The sequence below is a fragment of the Phasianus colchicus genome, chromosome 2 (genome assembly GCF_987193195.1).
Source record: "Phasianus colchicus chromosome 2, bPhaCol1.hap1.1, whole genome shotgun sequence".
NCBI lineage: Eukaryota > Metazoa > Chordata > Aves > Galliformes > Phasianidae > Phasianus > Phasianus colchicus.
Window position 1 is genome coordinate 26,873,358 of NC_143437.1, and position 27,376 is coordinate 26,900,733.

Here is a 27,376-nt window from a genome sequence, read left to right on the forward strand (position 1 = left end):
CTGCATTGTCAACTTTGCCTCGTGGAGGATTCACTAGAGAAGGGAAAAGTGAGACGAATTTAGCACAGGCTGAAGAGGAGAGACAAGTTCAGCATGCTTTGTGAAATAAAACTGCTCTTATCTAACGTCAGTTCCACACATACTGTTAAAGCTCAGTACAAACAAATAACAGTAACAAACCTTCACTCTCTTTACAGAAATGAGAGAGTGTACTGCATCTTGTTCTCATTTAAAATTCTGTTACAAGGCCACAAAATCAGAGACTGAATTGAAAAATTTTCCTGCTGTTATAAATAATTGGTAAACTGCTAATGGTAAATCTTAATCAGTATGCAAGTGTTAATCAGTACGAGTTAATGTTAAAAAGAGAAATTAAAAATTCATTATTTGTGAACAAACACACCTTTTGTGCCTCTGGAGCAAATGCAAAATGCAGCACATGCAATCATTAATTGTGATTTTGGATGCTGAAACTTGCTGTATTAGTTGTCAGAAATGTATTTTTTAATTCCATCTCTCCACCCCACTTCTTCATATTGTGATTCACATAATAGAAGAGTGCTGGAAAACACAAACTAGATTATTTTCTCATAAAACTAATGTGTTTAAAAAATAGACCTGATTATGCTGCTGTTGCTTATGGTTTTTCAGTCCATGGTACATGGGCTGTCTCTATGTATATTTAGTGTTGATGCTGGCCCTCAGCATTAGTATTTCAGTCTATGCATTCACTGCTTACTGTGCTTCCTTCCTACTAACGCAGTTTACCTTCCTCTGTTTTCAAATGTGACTTTAGAGCTTTGTATTTTGGTATCCAAAGGTTGAAAAATCTGCTGATTTTTGGTCAACAAAGAGTGCTTCAGAGAATAAATATTAGGCTTCTAAGGTGATGTTTGAAAAGTACTGTTATTACAGGAACATCTTCTGAAGTTTTAGAAATTTAAAATCCCCTGTGCTGTCTCTTACTTTGGTTAGACTGTGCTTTGCTCTGCTTTTATTTTAGTCTAAGTAATCTGTGCTGTTGCCTTTTTGTTTGTAAAACTGTCACAACTGTGCTCATGATAGTGACTTCTCACTAAGAAAAAAAAAAGTCTCATTCTGGTAAGGAGAGGGAAAGGGCATTTGTGAGGATGGACATAGGAGCAGGAGGAACTTGCACAGGTTTTGTAAACTTGAGGCATAAATATTAAACACTGAGTCATATCGTCTCTGTATTTATTCATCTAGCACGTACATGTGTGATCTCTGATAAAGACATAGCAATATATGGGAGAGGAGCAGTAGGAAGAATCTAAAAGATTGCAATAAAGATGTTCCCAATCTGTTAACTATTTCAGCTTATTGCTCTCATGTCTGCCCTCCAGTACCAGTATATTTGGGAGTTTTGTTCATTTTATGCAAAAGCTGACTTAAATGTGCTAAAAATAGATTCAGCAGCTGCTGAGCCAGATGTGGAAAGGTACAGTGCTCTTCCAAACTGACCTTCCAAATTCAGCTCCCTGTTTTTCTGCATTTTGTTTGAAAATTTTTGCCATATTGAGGTAATGATCGATGGCCCAGCCTCTCTTGCAGACAGATTTTGTGTAAAAATGTACATTTTTCTGCTTTCAAAGAGAGGGAAGAACTTAAGAATTGCTTTTAAGAGCTACCTCTTAACTCTATGTGGCCTTTGTACTTGGGATTGGTCTTGAAGACTGTGTGGTAAAACATTGGAACAGAGCCTGTGAATCACAATTTGAGCTCGGTTTTTGTTTAGTGGAAATACGATTTGATTTTAACTATAAACTAGTTCAGTTGTCACTTCAGCTTTCCTTCTCTTTCATGTCTCTCAAAATCACTTAGTTGTTTTTTTTATAGAAATGGAAGAACTCAAATTTCAATTTTGGCCAAATCAAATACAAATCTAGAGACAGACAACCAGATTTGCAACTTCTTTGCAACTGAATATGCAGCTCATGTTGTGGGAAGTGGGACTCACATGTCCCACCTCATCAGTGCAGACATCATTTCCACCACATATTGGTACTCTTGCTTTGTAAGTTGAACACCCGTTCAGTCAAGTCATACCAGACTGAACCCAAAGTTCTTCTAGCTTTTCCTTTTTGTGGTTATTTGGAGGGCAAATGTTAAATCTCTTTCCATCTTCCTCATTGTGTAATATGTCTCTAGAACTACTCAGTTCCATATGTAGGGAATCTTGTAGTTTCCCTAAGAAGCACAATCTGACATATTTTTCTGGGTGAGTGCTTACAGCTGTGACCAAATCCCTTCTAGCGTCTCCTCAGGTATTTTTACATGAATGTCAATCATGATTTTCTAAAATACTTTTCTGTAAGCTTTCCCCCTTCACTGTTTTTTGGTATTTGCCAGTGGGCCAGAATATTCAGTTTAAGGATATTGAGAGTGAAGTGTTTCCAGCTTTTTATAAATGCTATGTTTTGCATGAAAGCACATATCTTCAAATTTATTCTTTGAATTATGTATTTTTGTTCAGTTTTTACTGTTTTACTAGAGCAGAATTTATGAGGTAAGCAGTGTTTTTATCTTTATGATTTGGGAAATCCTGAAGATTGCTGTTCCTCACAGATAAAGCTGATGTTTAGAAGAACTGTTGAAAGGCATAGGAGTAAAAAAGGTCTGATGACTGCAACTACTTAGGAAAAATAAATTATATATTAAGTTTCGCTTACTAGCATGTTGGATAATCTAAAGAAACTTATTACCTTTGTACAACTTGTAGAAGAACACAACTCTTACCTTATATGAGTATTTGATTTTGGGGGGGGTTTGTTGCTGAAGTAGATACTATTTACTATCTTTCTTTTCTGAAGCTTACATTGGCTTGATATAGGAAGTGAAATATATTGGTAGGTGGATGTTTGCTGAATGATTAACTACTTGTCCCTTTCTTGTACTGTTGTTCAGCAGCTTCCAAATTCAGAACAGACAGAATGAGAAACAACTGCTATGTAAAATCTAAAAACTTGAGATCCAGAGCAAAGCAGTCAACTAGTGTACTTCTGAACTTTATTGTCAGCTTTCCAGATATTCTGGATTTAAGAGAGCCCTGCTTCTCTAAGTTCTTCCTCCTTTGATGATGATGATGGTATTTTATGATGCTCTGGTGTAACAAGAGATTGATGATTCTTCTCATCAGAGCTCAAAGTCATACATTGAGTGAGCCTAGTGGATGGGATCCTTAGGCAATTAGATGCACCAAGGAGGGCATTAAGTGGCTCATGCCATATCTGAAGTAACCTGAAGGTTTATTGTGGTCCAGGGAAAATGCTGTGTTGTCAAGGGCCGTGTCATGGAGTTGTAAATCTGGCTTCTGGTATCCCCTGTTCCACCTGCAACATCCTCCTACATGAAGATGGTGTTGGAGGCACTCTGTATCTGAGTCAAAATGCCCGGCTAGTTACTGCCATTAACATATACACTGGGCTGGCAGAGGTCTAGAATCTAGTTAGATGCAATAAGAGATTGTGTCTCCTGATCCTTCCAGACCCCTTTAGTGGCATATGTTAATAAAAAATATTTCAGGGTTTAGACAAGAGAGTTTGAAGGTTGTTAATAGAAATAAAATTGAGAATTTGAGTTAAAATATGGTTTTTGTGCTGTCCATTAAAAACAAAAGGGCACATTTTTCAGCCATGAGCTCAGAGAACGTGAGATTGCTACAGTTTTCATGCTTCTGGTTTGAAGGATGTATAGCTGCTTTTTTATTGAATCTGAAACATTGAATTCAACTCTTAAATCACATTGTATGTTGCCCTGCAGCTACTTTGAAGAGCACTCAGGATGAATATAACAAGAAAGCACTTCAGACTTTGGAGAGGTGAGTAAGAATGGTACTGATTCTTGTAATATGTAGTTCCTTTGATGAATCCAGAATAATTTTTTAAAAATGTTTTACTTTCTGTATGACATTACTCAGAAATTTTAAAAACGCTTTCAAAAATTTCAGCAGTCACATGTCAAAAGCATTCTTGTGATGGTGAAATGTGGCAATTATTTGGTTGAATATCCAAGGTAAGAGTACTTGTTCTGCCTCTAAAAGCATTGTGCAGGTGGTATAACAGTTAACATTTATAACGTAAATGCTTACAGATCTCAAATGGCAACTAAATGGAAGCTTATGTGGTCTAAGTCTTGGATTGAAGTATCTAATTCTGGTTTTGTTGTGGTCATAAATGCATTATAAAAAGCGATGAAAAGTTGAATTCTCTGGTATCTCTAAGTACAGATACCATACAGTGTAAGTACGGTACAGATACAGTAGCAAGTTGAGCAATTTACTGGATCCTAGCTGCTTTTCTGATGCTGTCCAAAACGTTTTCCCTGCAGTGATTGCAAGGAGCAAGTGGTAGTAGAAACTTACTTTTGCCAAACTGAAACTACAAATGTAATTCTGGATATTTACCCCATAAGGATCTGAAAGATTAAAAAGTATATATTTTAAAAACTGTTTATATGGTCACTATTTAGATCAGCAGTATACTTGTAGTCACACCAATTCCCAGGCTCCAATGTAATACCTTCGCTACTGCCCAATTTTTCTGTAATTGCAGTGCTGCAGTGCTTTTAAAGTGCATTTATTTTTATGCTTTGACCTTTCCCACTGGCTGTAGCTTGTTTTCACAGTATCTTAACTCTAGCTAGGAAGCAGACAAGCTTCTAGTCAGAAATTAGGTACTCAGATTTCAGCCAACAGGAGTGTTCTGACAGTAACTGCTAGTATCTTCCTATATGCCTGGGTTTGGTTTTCTTTTCCTTGTTGGATTGTTGGTTTTTTTTTTCTCCTTGTTTTTCACCTCTTTTTAAATTACTTCTAGAATTTCTCAGACCATGGATTGGCTTGTCAGTGGCCTTCCTTATAAGTGGTCTTTTCAGCTGGAAGTTTGAATGAAGTATTTTTCTAATACATTTTGAGGAAACTTAATAGTAGTTTAAAAACTCTGTGTCTTTTCTGTCCTCCCCCCCCCCCCCAATCTTCTTTTCTCCAGGCTGAACAGACCCACGTTACTCAGTCTTTCTTTATACAGGAGATGCTCCAGGCCCTTGATCATATTTGTGGCCCTCCTTGACCTGCTGGCCATGATCTTTTTAATTAACCCAAGATTCCATTGGCCTTCTCGGCCACCAGGACACACTGCTGGCTCATGGACAATGTGTTATTCACCAGAATACCCAGATCCTTTTCAGAGCTCCTCTCCAGCAGGTCATCCCCTGACCTGTACTGGTGCATGTGGTTATTCCTCACCAAGTGCAAGATGCTACACTTACTCTTTTTAAACCTCATCACTAGGTTAAACTAATTGTTCCCTTTCAACTCTCCTGTCTGTCCAGGTCTTGTTGAATGGTAGCACAGCCTTCTGGTGTGTCAGCCACTCCTCCTGCTTTGTATCATCAACTTTCCTCAATTTTTATTTCTAAATTCATTGATTTTTATTTGTTTATTCTTGGCAAATGAGTAGTTTTGGCAGGTTTCTAACCACTGGCCTTGCCAGCTTGTTGTTTCTTCCTCATAAAGACTTCTGACTGTGGTTGCTTTAAACAGTGCAGTGCAGGTGCAGGCTTTTTTGTCATCCTCAAGCACCACCCATGAAGAGGTCAGGAATGTCAGCTTGCTATAAGGGACCTTCCTCTTCTCCATCTTTCCTATGTGCAATGGCTTTACTGCATGACAGAGCCAGGAGTGAGCTTCTTGCATCTGCAACTCGCTCAACAGAGATAATCCACTGGTATTGGAGATGGGCTGCTACGTGGCAGGAACCAGTGTCCAGCACTGGTTAGGTGCCTTAAACTTTGTCTGGTAATTAGCCTGGTTAAGGGCTTCTCTGCAGAGTGGTGAACTCAGGTTGCAGCTTCATGCTGAGCTTGGCTGGGGAGAAATGGTTCTTCCCTGTCTGTCCATTCCTGCTTCTGGCCTTGCAGAAGCCACATTGAGTTCTGGAGATGCTGCAGTCTTCACTAGCCAAGCATTTTTTGCAGTATGCACTATTGCTAGCCATTGATCAGAAGATAATATCTGAGAAGTCCAAGCTGGTTTAATGGGAGAAGCCCTGGCCTGAGACACAAAGGCTCTGGTTCTCAACTAGGCTCAGCTTCTGCCATCAAACCCTCAACCCTCCCACTGTATTTTCCTTTTTCAAATTAGAAGCTTGCTGTCAACAGTTAGAATAGGAGCTTGTAGGGTGAAAGATATTTTGTGTTTGGGCACTAGCTGATATCTTGGGCTCCTGATCCTTCTCAAAGCCAAAATAGTAGCAGAAATGATGATTACTTTTTGGCGCCAGCCTAACGCTCTCCTATTATTTGAAAAGTGGTAATATAGGAACAAGTTAGACAGCTATCTCCCTTCACCTAAATTACTTAAAATAATGCCTTAAAGAGTTTGTGTCGTGAATTAGAGCTACCTTCTCCATTAGATATTTAAGTTCCAAAATAATTACCAATGTTTAATGAATGAACATTCAGTTATATAAATCCTGACAGTTGTATTTTTCACCTGTTTTCCTGTGAGCTTGGCTTATCCAGGTGAGTGTCAATGTACTTTTTGTCAAGTTTCAGTGTGCTAATCCCATTACTGGTCTAGTTTTCTATTGGACAGGACTCGGTTTTGTTCTGCTCGTGTGTGAGTCATGGCAAAGTAGTTGTAGAAAGTACGATCTAACAGTCATTTTTCTTTTTGTGTTGTGGTCTTAAAGAGCACGGGAGTTGGACCGAGAAGATCACCAAATCATCCTTTACTTATCACTGCAGCTGGCTCTTGTCAGACAGGTATGTGCAATAATTAGCAACCACTGAGGCATTAAGAAGGTGGGAGAAGGACAGTCAAATTATGCAAGATCAAGCCATGCTAAACAGGGTTCGTTTCTACCTTCACTGTAATCAGTAACAATCAGAATTTGTTTAAGATTTTTATTTTTTAAAGCAGTAATTCCACAGTGTGTGTGGCCCTGGGGAATATCATTTCCAGCGTTTTTAGCCCTAAGTCCTGCGTGGTGCCGTTCCCACTCTGAGCAACTTTGTCTGGGTAGGCTGAGTGAGAGGTATTTACTCTGGATATCATGCTGTCCTGCCACAGGCTGCTCTTGTTACTGCCTGATTCTGTATCACACCAGATCTCACATTCTCATTACTGGGGACTGGTTTATTCCATACTTGGGCACATTCAGCGTTAGACTTTGACGGATGCTGGAGCTCTGCAGTGAGTGGGATTAGTTGGCATTTGAATGCTGCTGCAGGTGTTAGTTCATAAACATTAAACTGATCAGTAAATACGCTACACCATCTTATTTCTCTGTCGCTTCTTTTTAAAAGCCAAAGACTTTATTAGAGTCATCTCTATTTATTAAATGCTCTTCTAGCTAGATTTGATATTTCATGGCCTTTTCCTTCTTTGGCAGGCTTTCTGCTTGCTGCAGTTTTATCTTCTTTGTCCAGAGTCAAAAAGTTGGATCCTTCTTACTTTCCTGAGATAATTAGGGCAGTTGTGTGTTCATTAGGTTAAACTAATTGTTCTAGGAGAGCACACTCTTGATAATGTCGCTTTTGTAACCCTTTAATGAGAGCGCTGTGTTGTGAGGAAGCTTGCAATAAAGAAGGATAATTAAAATGGCTTACTTAACTTTGTCATCAGCTTACTGCCTGCTTTATGATGCAGTTTGCTCAGGGTCTTTGATTTAAAAATACCCAGCTACCCCTCTTTCTCCCACAGCTTCTGCCTCACAGGGATGTTGTCTGATTTGCTGCCCTTTTTGCCCAGAGTAAAAGCATTACAGCTTTTCAACTGCTGCTGAGAATAAAAATTCAAATATTCAAAGTAGAAGAGATTTTCGTGGTTATTTTTTCTTTCTTCTCTTTACCAGACTATTGCAGTTTAACTCATTATGCTTTCTTTTTCTCCAGTTATAGCCTTTTTTTACACTGCTGTTTCATGTTCATCTTTCATTATTCTTTACCCCCCCTGTTCTTTCCTTCAAACTCCTGTCCTCATGTTCACTTTCTCCTTTGTCTTCCTCACCTGTATGTTCTTATCCTTGATGTTTTGCCAGTTGCCTCTGCTGCCCTTGCTGTGTGATCTAAGTGTGTTATGTAGTGTCAGCCTGAGCCCTGCTATGTTGCTCTTGCTCTTCCCCATCTAGTGAGATATAAATCTTTAATGCGTGCTTGGAGAGAGGGAGATACCTGAGATATCTTTATTTTTAGACTGCTGTAAAATATCATACTCTTCTTCTGCCTGTTTACTTAATGATAAAAATTTGGTAATGCATTTTTAATATGCTTAATTATTTAAGGTATCTAATATATTATCCTTCTGATTAACTGAAAGATAAATTATACCTTTTTTTTTGATAGGTTGCATTAACTACTGAATGTCACAGTTAGGGTTTCCAACAGGCTATGCTGCAGTATCATACACAAGATAATACCTGATAATACCTCAGCAATCAGCCTTTTTGTTTCCATAGCCAGGGCCAATAAATGAGGTACCTTACCTATATGAAAAATCTAGATATCAGCTTGCATAGATAAGAGGGCATTTTCATGGAACAAAGCAGAAGAGGCAGATGACTGGTAAAGTGCTGAGTAAAGTTTGAGCAATTCATCTTCCTTGGAAGACTCCAAAATATTTCCAGTAGCAGTCGTCTGTCAGCGCTGGGCATATGAAGGGGGAAATGGGAAAGTATAAGCCTCCCTCCAGAACACTCTGAGGACGTGGCAAGAAGGGGAGTGGTTATAAAAAATTTACATGGAGTTGGATGTTGGAGACTATCATCAACCAGAATGAAAGATGGCGTCATGCTTGATGTTCATGGTTGTGGGTATGACTGTGTCTTAAAGAACAGAATAACTGGAAGGACTCCAACAATTCTCAGAGAGTCTGGGTCAGCCCCAGGGCATTGTATTTTTCAGCAAAATATAGTAAAATTCCATCTTCTGTGAGGAGTCTCACTTTGATTTTCTCCTTATGTGACAGTGCCATCACTCTGAGGTTAACTGGTGCTAAGGTGGGTATCTCCAGGTACATCTGGATCATCAGTCTAGATGACCACTGGCCAGGCCAGTAGACAAGCCAGGCTCCCAGCTCCAGCTCTGGGCTGCTGGTTCAGCTGCTTCTCTTGTTTCTGTGGTAACAGCATTTGGATCAGCACAAACAAGGTAGCCTGAAGATTTTAAAGCTCACTGATTTTTAATGCCTTCCCTTGCTTTTTTAGCAGGCCAGTTTCTATGGAAATGACTCTAGAGAGTCAGAGCTCTTGTTAATTTTAAGTGTTGATTCCATTCTCCTTTTGGGGATGGTGTTTTGGTTTTTTTTTTTTTGTTTTTTTTTTTTACCTCAAATGCCATGTAAATCAGTACCGGATACATGAAAACAACACATGGGTTTTCATACCATTTTAATATTTGATTTGACCTTTCTTTACATGAAATAGGAAGGCACAGACAGCCAGGGCCAGCAGCTGAGAATTAGAGGTCTCGCTTATCAATTTCATCCGTGGGCTGCCAGCAGACCCGAAGTTTCAAGTGGCAGTATCCAGAAAACACCTACTGCCTTCCTTCCAGCATATAAAAAACAGAAATAGGAGTTCTGAATACCAGAGAAAACATTTCAGCTGTTTTCTCTGCAGTTTTTATTCTGGTTTCAGGGAGGGGCAAGTGTGTTAGCTTTTCTTTGCCTCAGGAGAGGAGCTCTGTTTCCGTTCAGTGGCTGCTAACAGGCATAGCTCTATTCTTTGTCCCAGACCTGCTAAGACATTCTCTGGTGAAGAGCAACATGCAACTTTTCTGTCGAGGTCTTGATTTTTCCAGTGATGAAAAACAACGTGCAGCAAAAATTAAGTTATAACACAGGTTACGGATTTGATGGTCTGCAGCAAGTCTGTTTTGAGCAAACATTCTTGACAGTCAATGAAGCTTTCTCTTTTCTCTAATCCTTGTGCTATAAAGACAGATGGAAGGGGATAGTTTTAGTGGTTAATTAACTGCAACTCACAACTGATATGAAAATGTGAGGCCTGAAAACTCATTTGGATCAAATACTTATGAGATCCCATTTCATTCAGCACTCTCAATATGTAGGTGCTTGTGAATTGTGAAATGGTAGAAAAACACTCATACTATTTTCCTTTTTATACCTACAGTTATAACTTCCGAATGATTTTAAGGAAGCATGTAGCATTATCAAAATAAAGCTTGTTATAAGGGGCAGTCTAAACAATCCACAGTATTTTATTAGTGCTGCAAGATGCTATTTCTGGCTTGCTGCAGTATTTTTGCTTCCTGATCAATGTGATCTGAACGTACCTGTGTGCCATGCAGAATAGATGTGGCATATTTATTAACAGAAAGACGAATCAGAGAAGGGTAGAATGGTCTAATTGCTGGCCCTACTTGGATTTGCTGTCCAGCTGAAATAGGATTACTTTAAGGCGTAGCACTTGTGGGGAATTTAAACTGGCAGCCTACCTCTGAGTTTCAGAGCACCATCTGTGCTGCCAGCTTCCATCTTTCTCATATTACATAGTTACTTAAATAAATGAGCTTTGGCTTCTTCAATAGATCAATGATCTCTACTTTTCAAAAGAAGTTTGTGTTTGCTGCTGCCAAGTATCTTGTTTTTATTGTTCTAGAAATTCACTTTAAATTTTCTTGTGACTATTTTGTTGAAAGTTGTTATTGTGTGTTTCCTGTAGTTGAAAAGAATATCCTGAAATTATTAAAGGGTATTTTTTTTTTACGTGTGTTGACCACTGCAGCAGGAGAACTGTAGGCTAGTAATGGTGTTACAGGATTAAGGATTTTGGGGGGGCTTGAGTTAGAACAATTAGGGGTCAGGGAGCATGACTAATGTCCAAAACCTGCCATTTCCTGCAACTCTACAACAGGTTGCTCAAGGCCCCCTCTGGTTTGTTTGTTTGTTTTAGACCTGGGGATAATAAAAGTCTTGATGGCAGTCTTATTTTAGCAGGCCAAATTTATACATCTCTGGTGTACCTCCTGAACACCTTCATAGAGTGGCAGACCTGGACCTACAGCACTCTCACATCTGTTGTTTTGCATCCAAGTTCTCCTGTCATTGACAGCGTTTTTACATAGTAATGAAAAAGTGTCCTAGGAGGCTGCTGAAGGATCATTGATGATTTCAGTCAATATGTTTACTCTAGCTTTGCAGTAGGCTATAATAACACATGACAAACAGTAGTTCATTAAAGCTGAGAAGTCAGTCATATATCCAAACCTGAAGCTAGGCCAGGACACTCAGCAGTGGGCCAGATGCCAGTTTGGGGTTATGTCTATGAATCAGCCAATCACTTATCTCCAGGCTTGCATGAAGGCACCAGTAATTACTGTAGTTAAGTACTTCTGCTTGCTTCAGTGCAGTAAGAGTGAGAAGTCATTTGGACGTTTGCATGAACAAAATATGGACTGGTCTCTCAGAAGTATGTCTGGGATCTAGATGTTCCACAGACTGTTGTGACTGCAGGCAGTGTAATGGCTGCTCTCCATTGTTATGTGCAACCTCTTCTTCTGAGTGAACTGTGGAGGTGGTGGTAATTCTGCATTGGTGGTTTGCCAGGCCAGAAGAAGAAATCTATATATTGTTCTGTTTTGCTTGCTGCAAGCTTTCAGGGCCAAACACAGATCTGGAAAGAAGCAAATAAGAATAATTTCTAAACTAGAAGAACTTAAAGAAAATCCTCTATGTAAAACTTACTGGTGATCAAAGGAAAAAGATCTAATAAAAAATTCCTTTTTGAATATATAGCTTAAGTTTCTGGATCACTAAGATCTTGTGATATAAATGCATTTGTTACGGATGTTAAGTTTTCTGCCAAGCAGGACTTGATTCTAAAAGGCATACCACTGATGTGTCTGCACTACTCTTCACCTAGCTGATATTTATTTTTCAGATCGTATTTTGAATCTTGCCTGTTTTACCTTTAAGCACTCGTACTTAATTTTTATGTGCTTGATCCAAATCACAAAGAAACAAAATGCTGCTAACATTTGTAGTGCTGTCACACTGCTGAAGTGGCAGCTGCCCATCCTAGAAGATGGAGTTGAGAGTTGGGCCCTTGTAGTGGGTTTTTACAGTGTAGAAGCACCATGGATTAATTGGGTCTGGACTGCTGCTACTGCTCATAAGCAGTAATTTAGTAATGCTGCAGACTTTTTTGCTAGAATGTGTGGGTTTTCTCAAGCAGTGCAGCCTGTTAATTTTGGCAGACTGTTCAGATAGTAGAACTCTTCCTCATAAGATGCCTGAATAAGATTTCTTCAGAATTTCTAATGACTATATTTGCTCTTATCTTTGGGAATGAGATATCTGAAGGAGAAAAATGTTTTCTTTTTATGTCTACCCCATTTCCTTCTAGATTCCTGATGCTATAGAACATCTTCAAGAAGCACTACAACTGTGCAAAGATGACATGAACTCACTACATCTACTGGCCCTCCTCTTTTCAGCTCAGAAGCACTATCAGCATGCACTGGAAGTTATCAACATGGCTGTTGTTGAGTACCCAGAAAGCTTTAGGTAAGAGTTGTTACACATTCTCTTACACATCCAGTTAGGAATGATCTGCTAACTAGCTCTTTTCTTCTTGGTTATACATCAGAAGCCTTTTAAATCAGGTGCTACTAGTATGTTACTCTGCATGTAGGTATACCGTAAAGCTAAAATATGTGGGGCTCAGTGTATTTTTGTGTGTGCATGTGTGTGTTCATAGTCTTTATAACTAATCCTTGTGTTTGCTTGCTTTTCTGCTGTCTGTCTTTCGGTATTGTGCTGATGGTATTTTCTCCTACATACATCCCTGTACATTTCTATATGTCGCTTTTCACATGTAGAGGAATGAGTTTGAAACACCTATGATGATGGTAGTCTGTATCAAAATTTGTTTTGTAATTTGGTGAACTTCCTGGTTAAAGAGAAAATATTATTCATGTATTGACCATTGGTTTGATTTTCATATATGACACAATTTGCTGCAATAACACAACTGGGGGAAAAGAGCAGTTGAATGTCATAAACTGTAATAATGTGTAATTGAAAAGATGGTTTGGCTGCCTAAAACCAGGTTTCAACCAGCACAGATTTCCTGGAGCAAGAATTTTCCACTGTTTCCATTATGGACACTCAAAGACAGCTAAGGCAGTGGTAGATGAGGAAGAAGAAATTGCTTCTATGATAAACAGAATACTTGCAATATAAGGTGAAGCAGCTGATAGAAGTCTGGGATCCTTTCTCTAGCACATAATCTACGTTTCAGGAGTGGGTCAGAACAAAGAAAACATGGTGTGCAAAGTCGGCTCGAAGGGCTGCTGGGTAGGTTGCTTTGTGATGTCTGGCAATCTGATTCCTCTAAAGCAGGAAATAACATCTCCTCTGCTTCTCAGTGCCAATCTTCATGGAAAAAAACTTGCAAGGAAAAGCAGAATGGTTTATTTCTGTGAGAAGTGTGACAGTGAAAACCACGGGTTCATATTTACTCCTAGATGCAGAGTTGCTAGAATGTGTGCTCTTTTGCATGTTGCACACAGTGTTTCATGTAACACAACTAGCAGAGGGCCTCATTTACAGATATGCTGGGGGCAGGAGCAAGGCTGGCTTCGTGTTCAGCTGCTCTGAGTAGCCTGTCTCTACGAGTCTTTCTTTAAACCCACCAGCTGACGAGTGAGAGAATGGAGAAAGAATGTTAGAGTTGAAGAAAGAAAAATGGAAAGAAAAAAAAAAGCATTTATAAAAATGAAAATTAAAAAAGAACAACAAAAATCCAGTGGAGGAAGAAGCAAAAATAATAATGTTTATAATATAAATATACAGTTTTGACCAACTATTGCAACTGTTTCAGTCTTTGAAAATGCATCTAAGTACAGCTTGTGATAGGAGAGCTCTACTCTTTGTGAAACTTCCTTGTAGGGAGAGAGTCCCGATGCTATTATGTAGCTCTAGTTTTTACTGCCTTGAAGGAAAATTGTGGTATGTTGAACTACTGCATGGAATAACTACAGATTACCTCATGTAAATGATATAGGCAAGTTCTACTGCATTATTTTAAAGCTATATTTAAAAGTGGTTGAATATTCTTCCCAGTTCTCATTGATATGAACCAGGCAACTGTGTAATCTGGTGCCTAAGTGTTCCTTTAGTAATGACAACTCTTTTTGGAAGCATAGGTTGATTGCATGTACCAGTATGCCAATAAAAAATGAAAACTGCTTTTAGGGACCTTAGAGCACTATACATGGCAAAACATGAAAGTATTACCTGAATGTATATCCTAAACAAAAGAGAAAATAATACATAAAAATAACACACAAAAATTAAGTTCTCAGTTATCCCAAACTGCAAACATCTACTGTTTCCTTGGTCTCTTGCTGTATATAATTAAGATGAGTTTGCTCCTACTTTTTTTTTTTATTTTAATTGAATTGTTTCAGTATGTATTTTAAAGAAATAGTAATTCAGAATCATGTAGTTGGTTAGAGTGGTTCTCTACACTGCATTGCTAAGCTAACATGCAACTTCCTTTGGTTTGAGCCCCATAAGACTGACCCAAATGTGTCTAGAAGTGCCCCTTGATGAAATGCTTAAACTTACACATTTACATGAGAGTTCAGTGTTCTGTATGGTGCATAGTGAGCAGAGATAGAAAGACTAGACCCTGAGAACAGTGAGGGGTGAGCTGAATGTTTTGGATCTAGCTATTGGAGCAGAATTTTAAAGAACAGCTGAATATCCAAAAGCACTACAAGAAAAATGTACTTAGGAAGAGCACTATTGCTTGATAAACTGCATGTTGTAACAAGTACATTACATTACAGTCTTACTGTAAATGACTGAATTTGAGCACTTGAATGCATCTTCAAGCAAGACAGAAAAAGACTAGATAGAGGAAGAATGAGAGCTACCTAGGTTGGAAACATTGCAAGGTAGGGTCAACCAAAATACGTAGTATGTGCGTCATATTTATCATTGCTGAAAAAGATAATATCGTAGAATCACTCAAGTTGGAGAAGACCTTAAAGATCATCGAGTCCAACCATGACCCAACCATACTACCCTAACTAACAGTCCTCCACTAAATCATGTCCCTGAGCACCACATCCAAATGGTTTTTAAACACATCCAGGGATGGTGACTCAGCCACCTCCCTGGGGAGCCTATTCCAGTGCTTAACAACCCTTTCTGTAAAGAAGTTTTCCCTGATATCCAACCTAAACTTACGCTGGCGCAACTTGAGGCCATTTCCCCTCATTATGTCACTATTGAGAAGGTACTACCCCTGCTCTTGCTGTGAGCACTTCTCAGATATTGGAAGAGAGCAGTAAGATTTCCCCTCAGCTTCCTTTTCCCCAGACTAAACAGCCCCAGTTCCTTCAGTCTCTCCTCATAGGACATATTCTCCAAGCCCTTCCCCAGCCTTGTTGCCCTTCTTTGGACCGCTCCAGCATCTCAATGTCCTTTCTGTACTGAGGTGCCCAAAACTGAACACAGTACTCGAGGTGAGGCCTCACCAGTGTTGGGTACAGGGGCAGGATGACTCCCCTGCTCACCACACCATTCCTGATACAAGCCAGGATTCCATTGGCCTTCTTGGCCACCTGGGCACACTGCTGGCTCATATTCAGCTGACTGTCCATCAGTGCTCCAAGGTCCCTTTCCATCAGGCAGCTTTCCAGCCACTCCTCCCCAGGCCTGTAGGGTTGCCTGGGGTTGTTGTGATCAAAATGCAGGATCCTAACACTTAGCCCTATTGAAACTCATACAGTTTGCTTTGGCTCATCGATCCAGTCTATCCAGGTCCCTCTGTAGTGCCCTTCTCCCCTCAGGCAGATCAACACTCCCTCCCAACTTGGTGTAGTCTGCAAAATAGAGATAATAGCAGTCTTTATGTGGGAGATGTCTCCTGATAAATGGCTGACTCTTACAGAAGCAGAGTGTCTAGAAAAAAGCCTTATGTTTTTGTATCCTGCTGATGTTGGTATGCTCTTAAAATAAGTCAGTGAATGCAAGTCTACCACAATCTCAAGTATGTTTAGGAGGAAAGAATCCTGCTAGCTTCAGGTATTTCCCATGTAGGTCAGTGATGCTGATAATTATAAGCCCTTCTTAAGATGAATTCCTTTGTTTATTTTCTAACTCAAAGGTCAGTGTTTCACATGGAATCAGCTGAGGTTACTTACCCGGGCTTGTCTTAAGGATTGATCTTTTACCTGAAAGAAATAATGTAAATGAGCATCCCTCGCATCCCTCAGATGATCTACTTAAAATAAAGCATTGTTTATTTAGAAAGAAAGGATTTCCATTTTTAAAGCCTGTATTCGCATCTCACAAAATGTTTTGTGCAGAAGTCTCATAGGTCTGATAGCCTGCAGAAGCTACCACAAAGACTGGATGATGTGTTTTTGTTTTATTTTATCTTCAGATAGCAATATTTTGTCCTTCCTGTTTTACCAATGTAAAATTGGTTTTATCATTCTGACTCTCCCATTCTTCCAGAGACTGTTTTGGTCTTAGGTCATCTTTTAATTATACTTGGTTAGCTCCCAGCACTGGAAAACAAAACAATTGTTAGAAAGCTGGAAGTAGGCTATCAATTTTACTGATACTCTATTGCTCTGTAATGGATCCTGGACTGCTTATCAGAACCTTTTCTGTTGTTTGCTGGCTTGTATTTTCCCTCCTACTTGGCACCCTGCACTACAGTCTGAAGGCATAACTTCCAGCAATTTCTAGTCACTGCCCAGTGTGACAGTGCATGTTTCGTTAAATTATCTCATCTTCATAGCAGCTGTACATTTGACTCCTGAGCTGTAATGCTTTTAAATAAATAGCCTCTAATATGCCTTTTCTTCCTAAGCTGTAAGTCACTATTGTGCTTACAGTCTCAAAACTCATTGTAAAGTGAAATAACACAGAATTAGGCAAAAAGAGGCAGGTGGGTTGCAGTTTGATAGCAGTACAGCTGTCAGTTACAGATGCTTTTGTTCTGTCAATGTACTTGATGCTACAGAAGCAATTACTGTAAGTGTAGTGCAAAACACTCAGAAGGCAAGAGATATTAAATATGTATCCTGGATACTACCAATAAAATGAAGTAAGTTTTGCCTGGAGAATTGCTAGTGATGGTGTTTTAGCAGAAAGCATTTTTTTGTTGTTTTAGAGGGGGTATTTGTTATGGTTGGCCTTCAAAATACAGTCATCTTCTAGATTGTAAGTGGTCTACTGCCAGCAGATGTCCTTGACTTCATCACTACTGTACTGATTTCATTAAGGACATGTAAAGTAATCATCTGGCAAGATTTATATGTCCTAGTCTGTTGCAGACTTACTGTTGAGAGAGCAATTATGTGATATATAAGTGATGTCATTGACCAGGTGCTTCTGCTCACTGCAAAACAAACAAACAAAGCCAACAGCATATAATCAAGATCTCAAGTGCATTGTTAATGTGTCATCTCCAGTTTTTCTATTAGTTCTTAGGCTATGTATTTTATGTTGAAAATAAACAATTCATGCTTGCTTTGGGCAACATCTTTGGGGACAGTAGTCAAGTACTACTTATTGACAAACCATAAATTAGAATTGTCATTTTGCCTTTAATCTTCATGGAAAATAAGGAGTCAATAGTCCCTAAATTGCTGGTTTGTAAACCTTTGTGTTACACCTAGTCTGTATTACAGTTTTTATGTCAGCGTAGTTGTAGCCCCTTCTCAACTATCTGTGCTGTTTTACCACTTTTCTCCTGAAAGTGGTGGTGGCTTCACTTAGCTTTCAGAGCGTGGCTTTAGAGAATCATATCATCATGTTTATATGACTCCATCTCATCATTATGCAAGAGGCAATGAAGCCTGGTACATCTTGTGAGCAGTCATGGTGATAAAAACAGCTTGTTAAAATTCTCAGAATATTGTATTGTATTCTGAACTCCTCAAGGGCACAAGGCCTGAGGAGCTAAAGCAGCAATAAATTCATATTTTTCTGGAGCATATAATCATGTTACGCAAATCTTAGAATATTCAAAACTCCTGAGGGTGGAGCTTTGTAAGTTGACTTCTTGTAGTGGTTCATGAGAGTAACCCACAAATGTTTCCATCTCCGTAGTGATGCCTTAGGTGACAGTACAGAGTAATAATAAAAAGAAGGGAGTATGTACTTGGGATGATGTGACCGATCTGTGCTACAAGAATACAAAACATTTTAGGCATCTATGATTCACTTGAACAAGGAGATATATCAGAAGGGTTGTTTTGCATTGAGTTTTTGCTGTACTAACCACTAACATTTGCTTTTGTTGGTATGTTAGGTTCTGTTTTTGTCTCAATAAAATTAATATTAGAAAAAGCAAGTGATATATTGCAATAATCATTACTGTACTCTGGGGAAGTGGGAATGATACGGAGCATTTGTATGCCAAATATATGAAAGAAAATCTTTAAGCTAGTCTCCTGGCTCTTATTAGTGGTAACATAGATACTTAAAAGCTGGAAGAATTTTAGAACTAGGAATCTAGGTTTATTTCTACTTTGGATTTATTTCCACACTTTTAGCTTGTTTGGGTTTGGTTTTTGCTCTGGATAATTTTCTTTTCCTGTATGAGAAGGAAACAGAAAGCACTTTTATGTTATCCAAGGTCATGCACCCTTTTCTAAAGATGACAATCTTATCTAAGACAAAAATTCAGCAGATGAGCATGATAGTCTTCTATCTGCCAATTTAATGTAGTGGGAATAAATATCCCCCTATTTGGTTTGTGTCTGTGTATGCCGTGTGTTAGTGTACATCTCAATTCATTTTACAATTTTATGGAGATATTCAGTGATACCTGGGGATACTTCCATGTCCACACAGTGCAGCTTTCAGAAAACTAATAAAAGGCATTTGACAGAGCTTAGAGTGGAAACCTACTGCAGACTTGCTTTCTTGGTAGAGTACGAAAGAAAGGAGCCATGCTGTTTTCCAACCTTAAAAGCAACAGTTTGAGTCTTTCCTTTGGAGTTAAAAAAAAAAAAAAAAAAAGATTTCTAAGAACTCTTTTTTTTTCTTCCACCTGAGTAAATGATTGCTGTTGCAGTTCATTTAAGATCTTTGTAGAGAGCAGAGCAACAGGGCTTCCAAATACTGTTTTTGGCACTGGAGAAGTAACGCAAGTTCTGCAGATACGTAGGCATCACTTTCACAATGCAGGAATATGATTTGAAACACTATACACAAGGTTCTGTACTTAAGAGTGATTTATTTGTGTGAAAGCGGGAAATTCCATAAGGAAATGTCACTAACTTTGTGTTTTAGATTTCAAGCTCAGATTTTATGGGCTTCCCTGTTGATTCCTGCTGTGTGCTTGTTGTTCTTAACATTTTGTTTAAGGCTTAGTGACTACTGATAAGCTAGAGGAAAATGAAACCTCTAAACCACTTTGTGATAGTAATAACTAGTGAACTTACTCATGGATCTTAAAATTTGTGCTTCTTTCAAGGGTCAAGCCTTAACAGAATAATTTTTGACCATTCAGCACAGCTGCTTTTTGAAAGAGCAAAATGTCAGTTCTGTATTCATCTATTCAAAATTAATTCCTTTCCATTAGTTTGCTATCTGAATAGGGAGATGGATGTTTTTCAGTTCCTGCTGGCTCACTTCAGTGTGTTGTATATTCTGCCCTATCAGTTCCTGCCCCCACACACTTTTCTCCCTGCTAAATGTCATTTTCTTTCCACTGGCTGTAGGGTGTTCTGCTTTATATTCAAAGGAAGTGTTTAGGAGCCCTGACTGTGTCTATGTTGAATGCCAGAGTATATTGAAAAATAACGTGTGCGTATTGATTAGGATTAGCAGATGAGTGAGATTGCCACCAGGAACTCTGCTGGCTGGAATTCATCTGTATTGTTCACACGTGGATTCAGACAGGTAAGGAGGGGCTTGGTGATTGGGATCACTGTGTTTCTGCTGGACACTTTTGTGAACCCCAGAGGCAGAGCTGGGTAATGGAGACCAGAATGAGGACCTGAGGCATTCTTACTGCTTGGAAATCAAACAGAGAAACAGGGGAGGATGGTAATGACTGCACAGGAAGCCCAGCTCCACACTTTACCTACTGCCAGGCTTCGTGGGGAGGCTGCATAGGGTGCCATCATTTACTAGCAGCTTCAGATATCAGGTTCTGCTGACATCACAATGACAGCCTTTCTGAACTAAATACTTTTGAGACTGTTCAATTATAGATATGAAGGAGAAAGCAAGTTGCCCTTGCTTGGCTATTTTTCATCTTTGTATATCTGATGAAGGTGAAGGAAAAGGTAAAAGAAAGTATGTTATCAAACATACAGATCTGATAATCTGAAAGTGCTTCTTGAAGTTCCCATAAGCCAATCACCAAAGGTATACAGGAAAAGATGTTGGTTTTCTTTGTCTTACCAGATAGTTCTGTTTTTACTGAAACCTTTGAAAATGGAAGGGTGAGCAGAAGTCTCATTTTTAGGTTAGAACTTATTTTTTGGAACAAAGAACATCACCTTTATTAGTGTTCACTGAGAATGACTGTTGCTGGAAAGCACAGGTGCTCAGATACATAAAGGCAGGGATGTCGTACTTAGCAAATTACTCTTTGGTGCAGTAAATGACTTTCCAAGAAGTTTGCAATGCAGTGAGGCTGTATTTTTCTACAGATGAGAAAGGGTGTTTTTTCATATCCAGCTGGAAATTCCAGACTTGAGTGATTTCTATTGTAAGGTCCTAGGAGTGTTTATCTAATGAGAAAAGCACAAAAGAGATTGATTTTTATTATTTTCTGAGAAAAGGAAAGGGAAGGAAAAGTATTTAGACTTTCCAAAGAACTCATTGGGGAACAGAAACTAAGCATAGCAATTTTTCAGTCACAAATGTTTTTTGCCATCTGAAAACAGAAAGCCTTTGCTCCTCACTCTCTCAGAGTCACTAGTAGTAATTGCTTCTTAAGTGATAACTCTGCTTCTGCTTCTGTTGACAATATCATTAACATCTGCAGAACCCAGTATGTAAGCATACATAGTCATATTATTCAATATTAGTCAATATTCGTGTTACTTAATATTTTAGTCTTCTTTAGTAAAGAAAGCAACGAGTGGAGACACTGTAATGGAGAGACTGCAGTGTAGAAGTTCTGAATTACCATCATACCTTTAAATATAAAAACATACAGACATATTCCTCATATATGAACATTTTACAAAAAAAAAAAAAAATCCAAACCCAAACCAAAAGATAATGGGAGTCATTTTAATCTTTGCCTTATTCATTTGTAGCTTAGCTTGAAGTTTTCTATTATGTATGTACTTCAGGAATAAATTTGTCTTATGACCGTATTTTTGGAGGAAGGACAAATATGAGAATGGAGAGCTAGGTGATCTAATCCAGTGTCATTGTCATTAGCAGACTTCTTGCTGTATATTTCTCCTGGAAATATGAACTGCTGGAAGTTTAACAGGCTAAGAAACGAATGCAATGACCTCTGCTCCATATGTCTCTATCAGCTGGAGAAATGGCAGGAGGCTGGTAACTAGCACCTCAAATGAGGATCATAGCAGTAAGCAGTTGCAGTTGAAATTCATAGTGAAAGGACTCCTGCATATCTTTTTTTCCTCTGGAATCTGGCCATCTGAGCACTTGCAATAATTTGAAGTTGTTTGGTAGTTTTTCTTGTATTTTCTCAGAATAAAGTCACTGTCTTTCAGGTGTTGGTAGAACATACTGCACAGTAGGGCTCTGAGCCCAGCTGAGAATATGGCATGCCACTGCAGTGCGTATGATGAACAGAAGAGCAGCCAGTTGGTCCTTCCACAGGGAGGCAGGGGAGCTGTATGATCAGTTAAAGGAGGAAACCATGCCTCTCATCCTGTGAATTTACCCAAACAGTTGTTCTGTCATGTTCAAGAATTAGATATTTGGTGCGTGGAACAGAAAAAAAAAAAACAACTGTTTGGCTTAATAAATTTGTTTAAGTGGGAAAAGTAGACATGATGTAACTCAACGTGAAACAAAACTGTTAGGATATATGTGCTGGGATTGTCTTTTAAGGTTAGTAAGCCTCCTTCAACCTTCCCTCGAGTATTTGCAGAGGAAGTGTTCAGAGAGGTTGCTTTGACACTGGGTGACGAAAATGGCACTTGAGAGGAATGTGTGCCCTCTGCCCATCTCCAGCCTTGTGTGCCTGGTGCCCTGACCCACAAGGAGGGTGCTTCCTACCAGATTATGCTGCAAAAGAGATGTGCACCAGATGCAAGATCCTCTTAAAACAGCTGTTGTATGCCAGTTGCATGGCAGATATCTGCACTGCTGGAACTACTTCCCACAGGGATCTGCAGCCCAGCTCCTCAGAGCACTGCTGGCAGAGCCATTGTGGGGACATGGGCCTATTAGGGCTGTCTGCCCAGCTGTTTGCTCTTGCAGCCTTGAGTCTTGTAGAGCCCATAGTCTGCCCTTAGCATCTCTTTAACTAAACATTAACAGTGACTGCAAGTTAGATGAGCAAAGCAGTCAGTGGTAACCAGGGCAAGGTAGCAGATGAGAAAAATGCTGAAGGTTCTCCTGGGTAACACAAACCCACAAATACATACTAGTGCACAGAGAAGTGTCCAAGGCTTAAAGCTCCTTGCAAACACTCCCACTCTGTGCAGCCTTACCTCTAGCACTATGTGCAGTTTTGGGCCCCACATTGTAAGAGTATAACACGATTAGGGAGTCTCCACAGAAGGATTACAAAGATGTGAATGGTTTAGAGGGCAAGATGAATGAGGAGGGGCTGAGATCCCTGGGTTTGCTGATCTCACTCTTGGGGGGACTTTTGATCAGTGTAGGAGGGCTTTAATCTGTGCTTTTCCTACGCCTACAGTAGGATGTGTTTCTGTGATGAATGATCACGCACCCCCTTGCTTTCCAGAGCTGTGGCTTTCTTGTGTGGAGAGGCTTGTTCAGAGCTGTGCACTCCTTTATTGGGAGTTTATTGCTTGGAGAGGGTGGGTTGGTTTGGTTTTTTTGCATCAGGACTCATTCACATAAAACTGCACGTTGGAGTCAGGATACATATACTGAATTGTCTTTCAGTCAGGAGAAGTTCTTCTGTAACTAAACTAGATGGTACATTCTGCTGTTCCTCTAGTGCTAAAGCAGATGGAAGTGTTTGGAATCTCCTTTGTTGCCAAGGGTATAAACAATGTCAAGGGGCTGTACACTGTCAGTTTGGAAATGCCAGCTGGAAAGGGGTTTCATTTTTAAGTCCACTTGAGAAAAAAATAAGGGGAGGAGTCAATATATGCCCCTTTTCAGCCTTCACACTGGGTGATTTTCTCCTGCGAACTTTGGATAGTAGAAACTACGTTTTAGGTACAGCAATATTCAATTCTGATACTATATAATTGATCTGTGCACGTGAGCTGGTGTCTCATTTTACAAGGCAGTAGTATGTACTGTGGATCTGGAAATTCTTGGTGTAAGCAACATTGTTACTGAGCAACCATTTGCTTCTTTTTCTCTAGCATAGTTAAGCAAGGAGGCATTGTAAAGTTGCAGTACCAGGAAAAGGTAGCTGTAGTATGCACAAATTATGTATTCCAGCAGGTACTCATTAATTGCCTACATGGACTACGCCATTAGTCTGGGATTAGCTGCAAGATGTGGAAGAGACAGAAATCATGGTTTTGGGTGTCACTCTGAGCACTCTTATTACAGGGAAGAACTAGTGAAGCAGTTCTGTATCCAAACAGCACCTTAAGGAAATCATGTTTCTTTCAGGGTAGGGCAGATGTGCTCTTCAGCACTTATGGGGCTGTAATAAGCCGCAAGATGGGTTGCAAATGATGCTGTGAATGAGAAAAAAAAAAGCGTGTTTCTGTATGATTAAGGACAAAACCATATACAGGTTCTCACAAATGAATGAATAAATTCTGAGTGTTTCCTCTGATGTGTGAACTCCGAAATTAGCACCGCTGATTTCTGCATTCTAAGAATAGTACAGCATGTCAGCAGCAAGGGAGGAAGGAAAAGGAAAATCAGGAGAAATATAACTTTCCAGCCTTCCGTAACTTTTGAATTGCTTGAAGCTTAAGCTTTGGAGCATACATGGCTGTATCTGTCATTGTAGAAGTTAACTAAATAGCCCTGCATCAGCACTGTAGTAGAAAAATTACTAGTGATCGGCTTTGCCCCAACCTGAGAGAGATGCTTACTGCAGGAAAACAAGTATACAAACAGGACTGCATTTTCTGTCCTCAGCACTTGTAAGTGCTTATCTCTGCTTGCAAGCAGGATCTCTTTGGACTGATGGCCTTTTAATAAAAAGCACCTTGTCTAGATTTCAAGCAAAGGAGAAGGAAAGCCTCTCTGGCAAAGCTGATATGCCCTACCCAAGTAGGGGAAAAAATACACCTGAGAATAATGCAGATGGCCTGAATCTGACTGGGACATAGTAGCTGAGTGTGAGCATCCACTGGCTATCTTAGGAAGTGAGGACTTGTCATCTCTGTTTCCACTGGGGATCTTATAAGCCACTTTTCCAATAATATACATAATAACATGGCTGAAAATATTTCCCAGAAGAAAAACAAAAATGTGAAACTAGAATATGTTAAAGGCCAAGGGAGAGATCATATATTTTTCTTATTGAAATTAAACTTTATCAAACTATGCTGGTTAAAAAAAAAACAAACAAGTGGCAAAACAAAAAATCACAGTGCTTCAGTATGTGCCTTTCCTACCAACTGCTCTTCAAAATACGTTACATGCATTTTTTCCATGAAATTCAAAGGCCTCTCAACAAATGTTATTAAACTTTATTGCCACTTTCTCTTGTACATGACAGCTGCTGCTAACAGCATAATTGGCTGGGGAGGAAGTTGCTGCGTGTCTTGTTCTGTGCATGGTCCTCTAAATTCCTTCTGGCACTGACAACGGCTTTGGTATGTATTGTGAACAATGCTGCTTATGCTTGCAGCAGTTTAATAGTGCCATTAAACTGCTTCTCCAGAGTACACAGTAATCATCACTAAAGCATGTCAAGTTTGGTCTTTGAATAGAGATTGAAGCAGGACCGGTAGTTTCTGAAGTTTAAGGCTGTAGTTGCGTGGAGGTTTTATGTAACAAATACCTCCAGCCTTAGTCAGGGCCACTTGTAGTGAGAGTAACTATAGCAACAAAACAAAGTTTCTGGCTAATGAAGGAAAATTTCCAGCCAGTAGGACATCAGTCTCTGATCCAACCCCTGAAATACATGTATTTATCAGTTTTTAGTGGAATGCTATTTTCATAGTTACTACCATCTTATCAAAGATTTTTTTTTGTTTTAGAAAATGTCATTTCTTTGCTTTCAATGTATTGTTTTTTGTTTTGTTTTGTTTTTTTTCATAAAAATCTGTGGAGGGACTTGTTCCATTTTTTCCCTTTGAATGGAAACATTCTAATTGTTTATTATTTAACCTGCTTTCCTAAAGAAAATAGTGCAGTTGGGCTTTTTATAACATTGAACGCTTTTGAAAATACTGTCTGATTTGAAACAGGTTTTAGTGGAATGGTAGACATCCCGTCAACTAATATTATTGCCCAACTTTCCCAGGAGCAAATGGCTGCACGGGGAAACCCAGACAAGTAGGTGCAGTGTTTTGCTGTGCTGTGTTCAGGCTGGCAGCAGGACAGCAAGCAGACATGGTGGGGATCTGCCACATGGCTCATGGCTCCAGGGGGATGGACAGGGCGGTGCAAAGCTGTAGGGAATTAAATGCCATTGGGGAAATGAGCAGTTTATTGCATTTAATGAAGAGTCTTATAAACACACATTGTTTCTCTGTCTTACGAGGTCATTGGCATTCATAAGAGATGACAGCAAAATGAGTAAGGAAGGTAATGAGGGATGCTGCAAGAGGTGATCAGTGCAGCCATCCAAATGTGCATGTATTGGAGGTGCAATAATGGCTGGGGTCTTGGGGGGCCTGCAGGAATCAATCTCCTTAGCAGAGCAGGGAATCCTAGCCTAAAAGCGACAGCCATTTATATAATGGCAGAAAGAATTATTATCCCATAAATAAAATGGTAACATAAAACCTTGGTTGAGAGCTTTTCTTTTGCCAAACCAATGTTATATGAGGAGCAGGAGTACATTTTTAAAGGAAGAATGGCATTTGCTGAAGCAAGCTGAAATTGTGGTGTCAGACTCTGGCCTTGCCACCTCAAAGCTGTAATAGCATTTGGACGGTCTGTGTGCAAGTGTCCTTATCCCAACTTAATAAACCAAAAAAGCACTAGTTTTTAAAGAGATCCTTGATCCTATGCTAGCTTTTCTGAATAATTGTCTTTTCTAAAGTTGACTAATTTTCTGTTCAAGTGGGTTGGTGACACTTTCAGTGCATGAACCTCTAATAAAATTAAATGTTTTTTTGCACTGAAGTGTATCTCCTCTTTCAAGCAACAGCTTTTTGCTCCTAATAATTCGCTAGCCATTTAGCAGCAAGGGCAGCATGCAAGCAAATGGAGATGTGGAAAACAAGGGAAAGCAGAGAAAAGTGTTGACTGTTATTTGGCTTTTTGAAGTGCATAGGAAGTCTGTCTGATGCATTTATGTAGTTTTCTGAGGCTGTTCCTGCAGAGAATCATAGAATCATTGAGGTCAGACTAAGATCATCTAGTCCAACTATCAAACCATCACCACTGTGCCTGCAGACCTATGTCCCTCAGAACAACATCTACACATTCCATGAACAGCTGCAAGAATGGAGCTCCACCACCTCCCTGGGCAACCTGTTCTGATAGAATTAGAAAGTCTGGTAATTCCCCTTTTCTACAGTAAGAAAAGTGTTTGTCTACCAGTAAGCTGGAAAGAAACAGTCATTCTCTTGCAAAACTGTGTTTCCTAGATAGTATATTGCTATAGTAAATCATACCAACCCCAGGCCCCACCTCCTTCTGATAACATTCTCTTTGACCTTGCCAGTGTCCTCGTGATGTATCACATGTTTTGTGATCACTTTGTACACCAGTGAAAAGATGGGGCAGAGCAGCAGTTTAACAGGGAATAGCATAGCAAACGTCAGATTAAGCTGTAAGAAAGAATAATCTGCCCAGCTCAAGTTGGTGAGATGGTTGTAGAGAGGCAGAACGTAAAGACCAGCACTGGAGTTTTACCATATCATATGATTTAACACCTGCATTCGTAGAAAATTGTGACATAGACTCTTTAATATCTTCAGTTAATTAAAACTTGGGGTTTACACTTCATCTAAAATGATTTAATGGTTCTAACAAAATATGGGAGCAGGTATTAAAAAGGATGAATCTTAAGGGGATGAATGTAATCTTAAAGACCCAAATAAAAGCAATTTAGTTCAATGTATTAAGGAAAGC

The 27,376-nt window shown here is 39.3% G+C and overlaps 1 protein-coding gene across 5 annotated transcripts in view; it reads left to right on the forward strand.

The window, feature by feature from the left end:
* The window catches only part of TTC7A (tetratricopeptide repeat domain 7A), a 163,581-nt gene that overhangs the window by 65,642 nt on the left and 70,563 nt on the right, over positions 1-27,376 (forward strand). For all 5 annotated transcript variants that reach the window (XM_090135176.1, XM_090135177.1, XM_031594530.2 and 2 more), the window contains 3 exons: positions 3,781-3,838; positions 6,711-6,783; positions 12,387-12,547. In XM_090135176.1, coding sequence (XP_089991302.1) covers positions 3,781-3,838; positions 6,711-6,783; positions 12,387-12,547 — 292 coding nt within the window. The remainder of the gene's footprint in view (positions 1-3,780; positions 3,839-6,710; positions 6,784-12,386; positions 12,548-27,376) is intronic.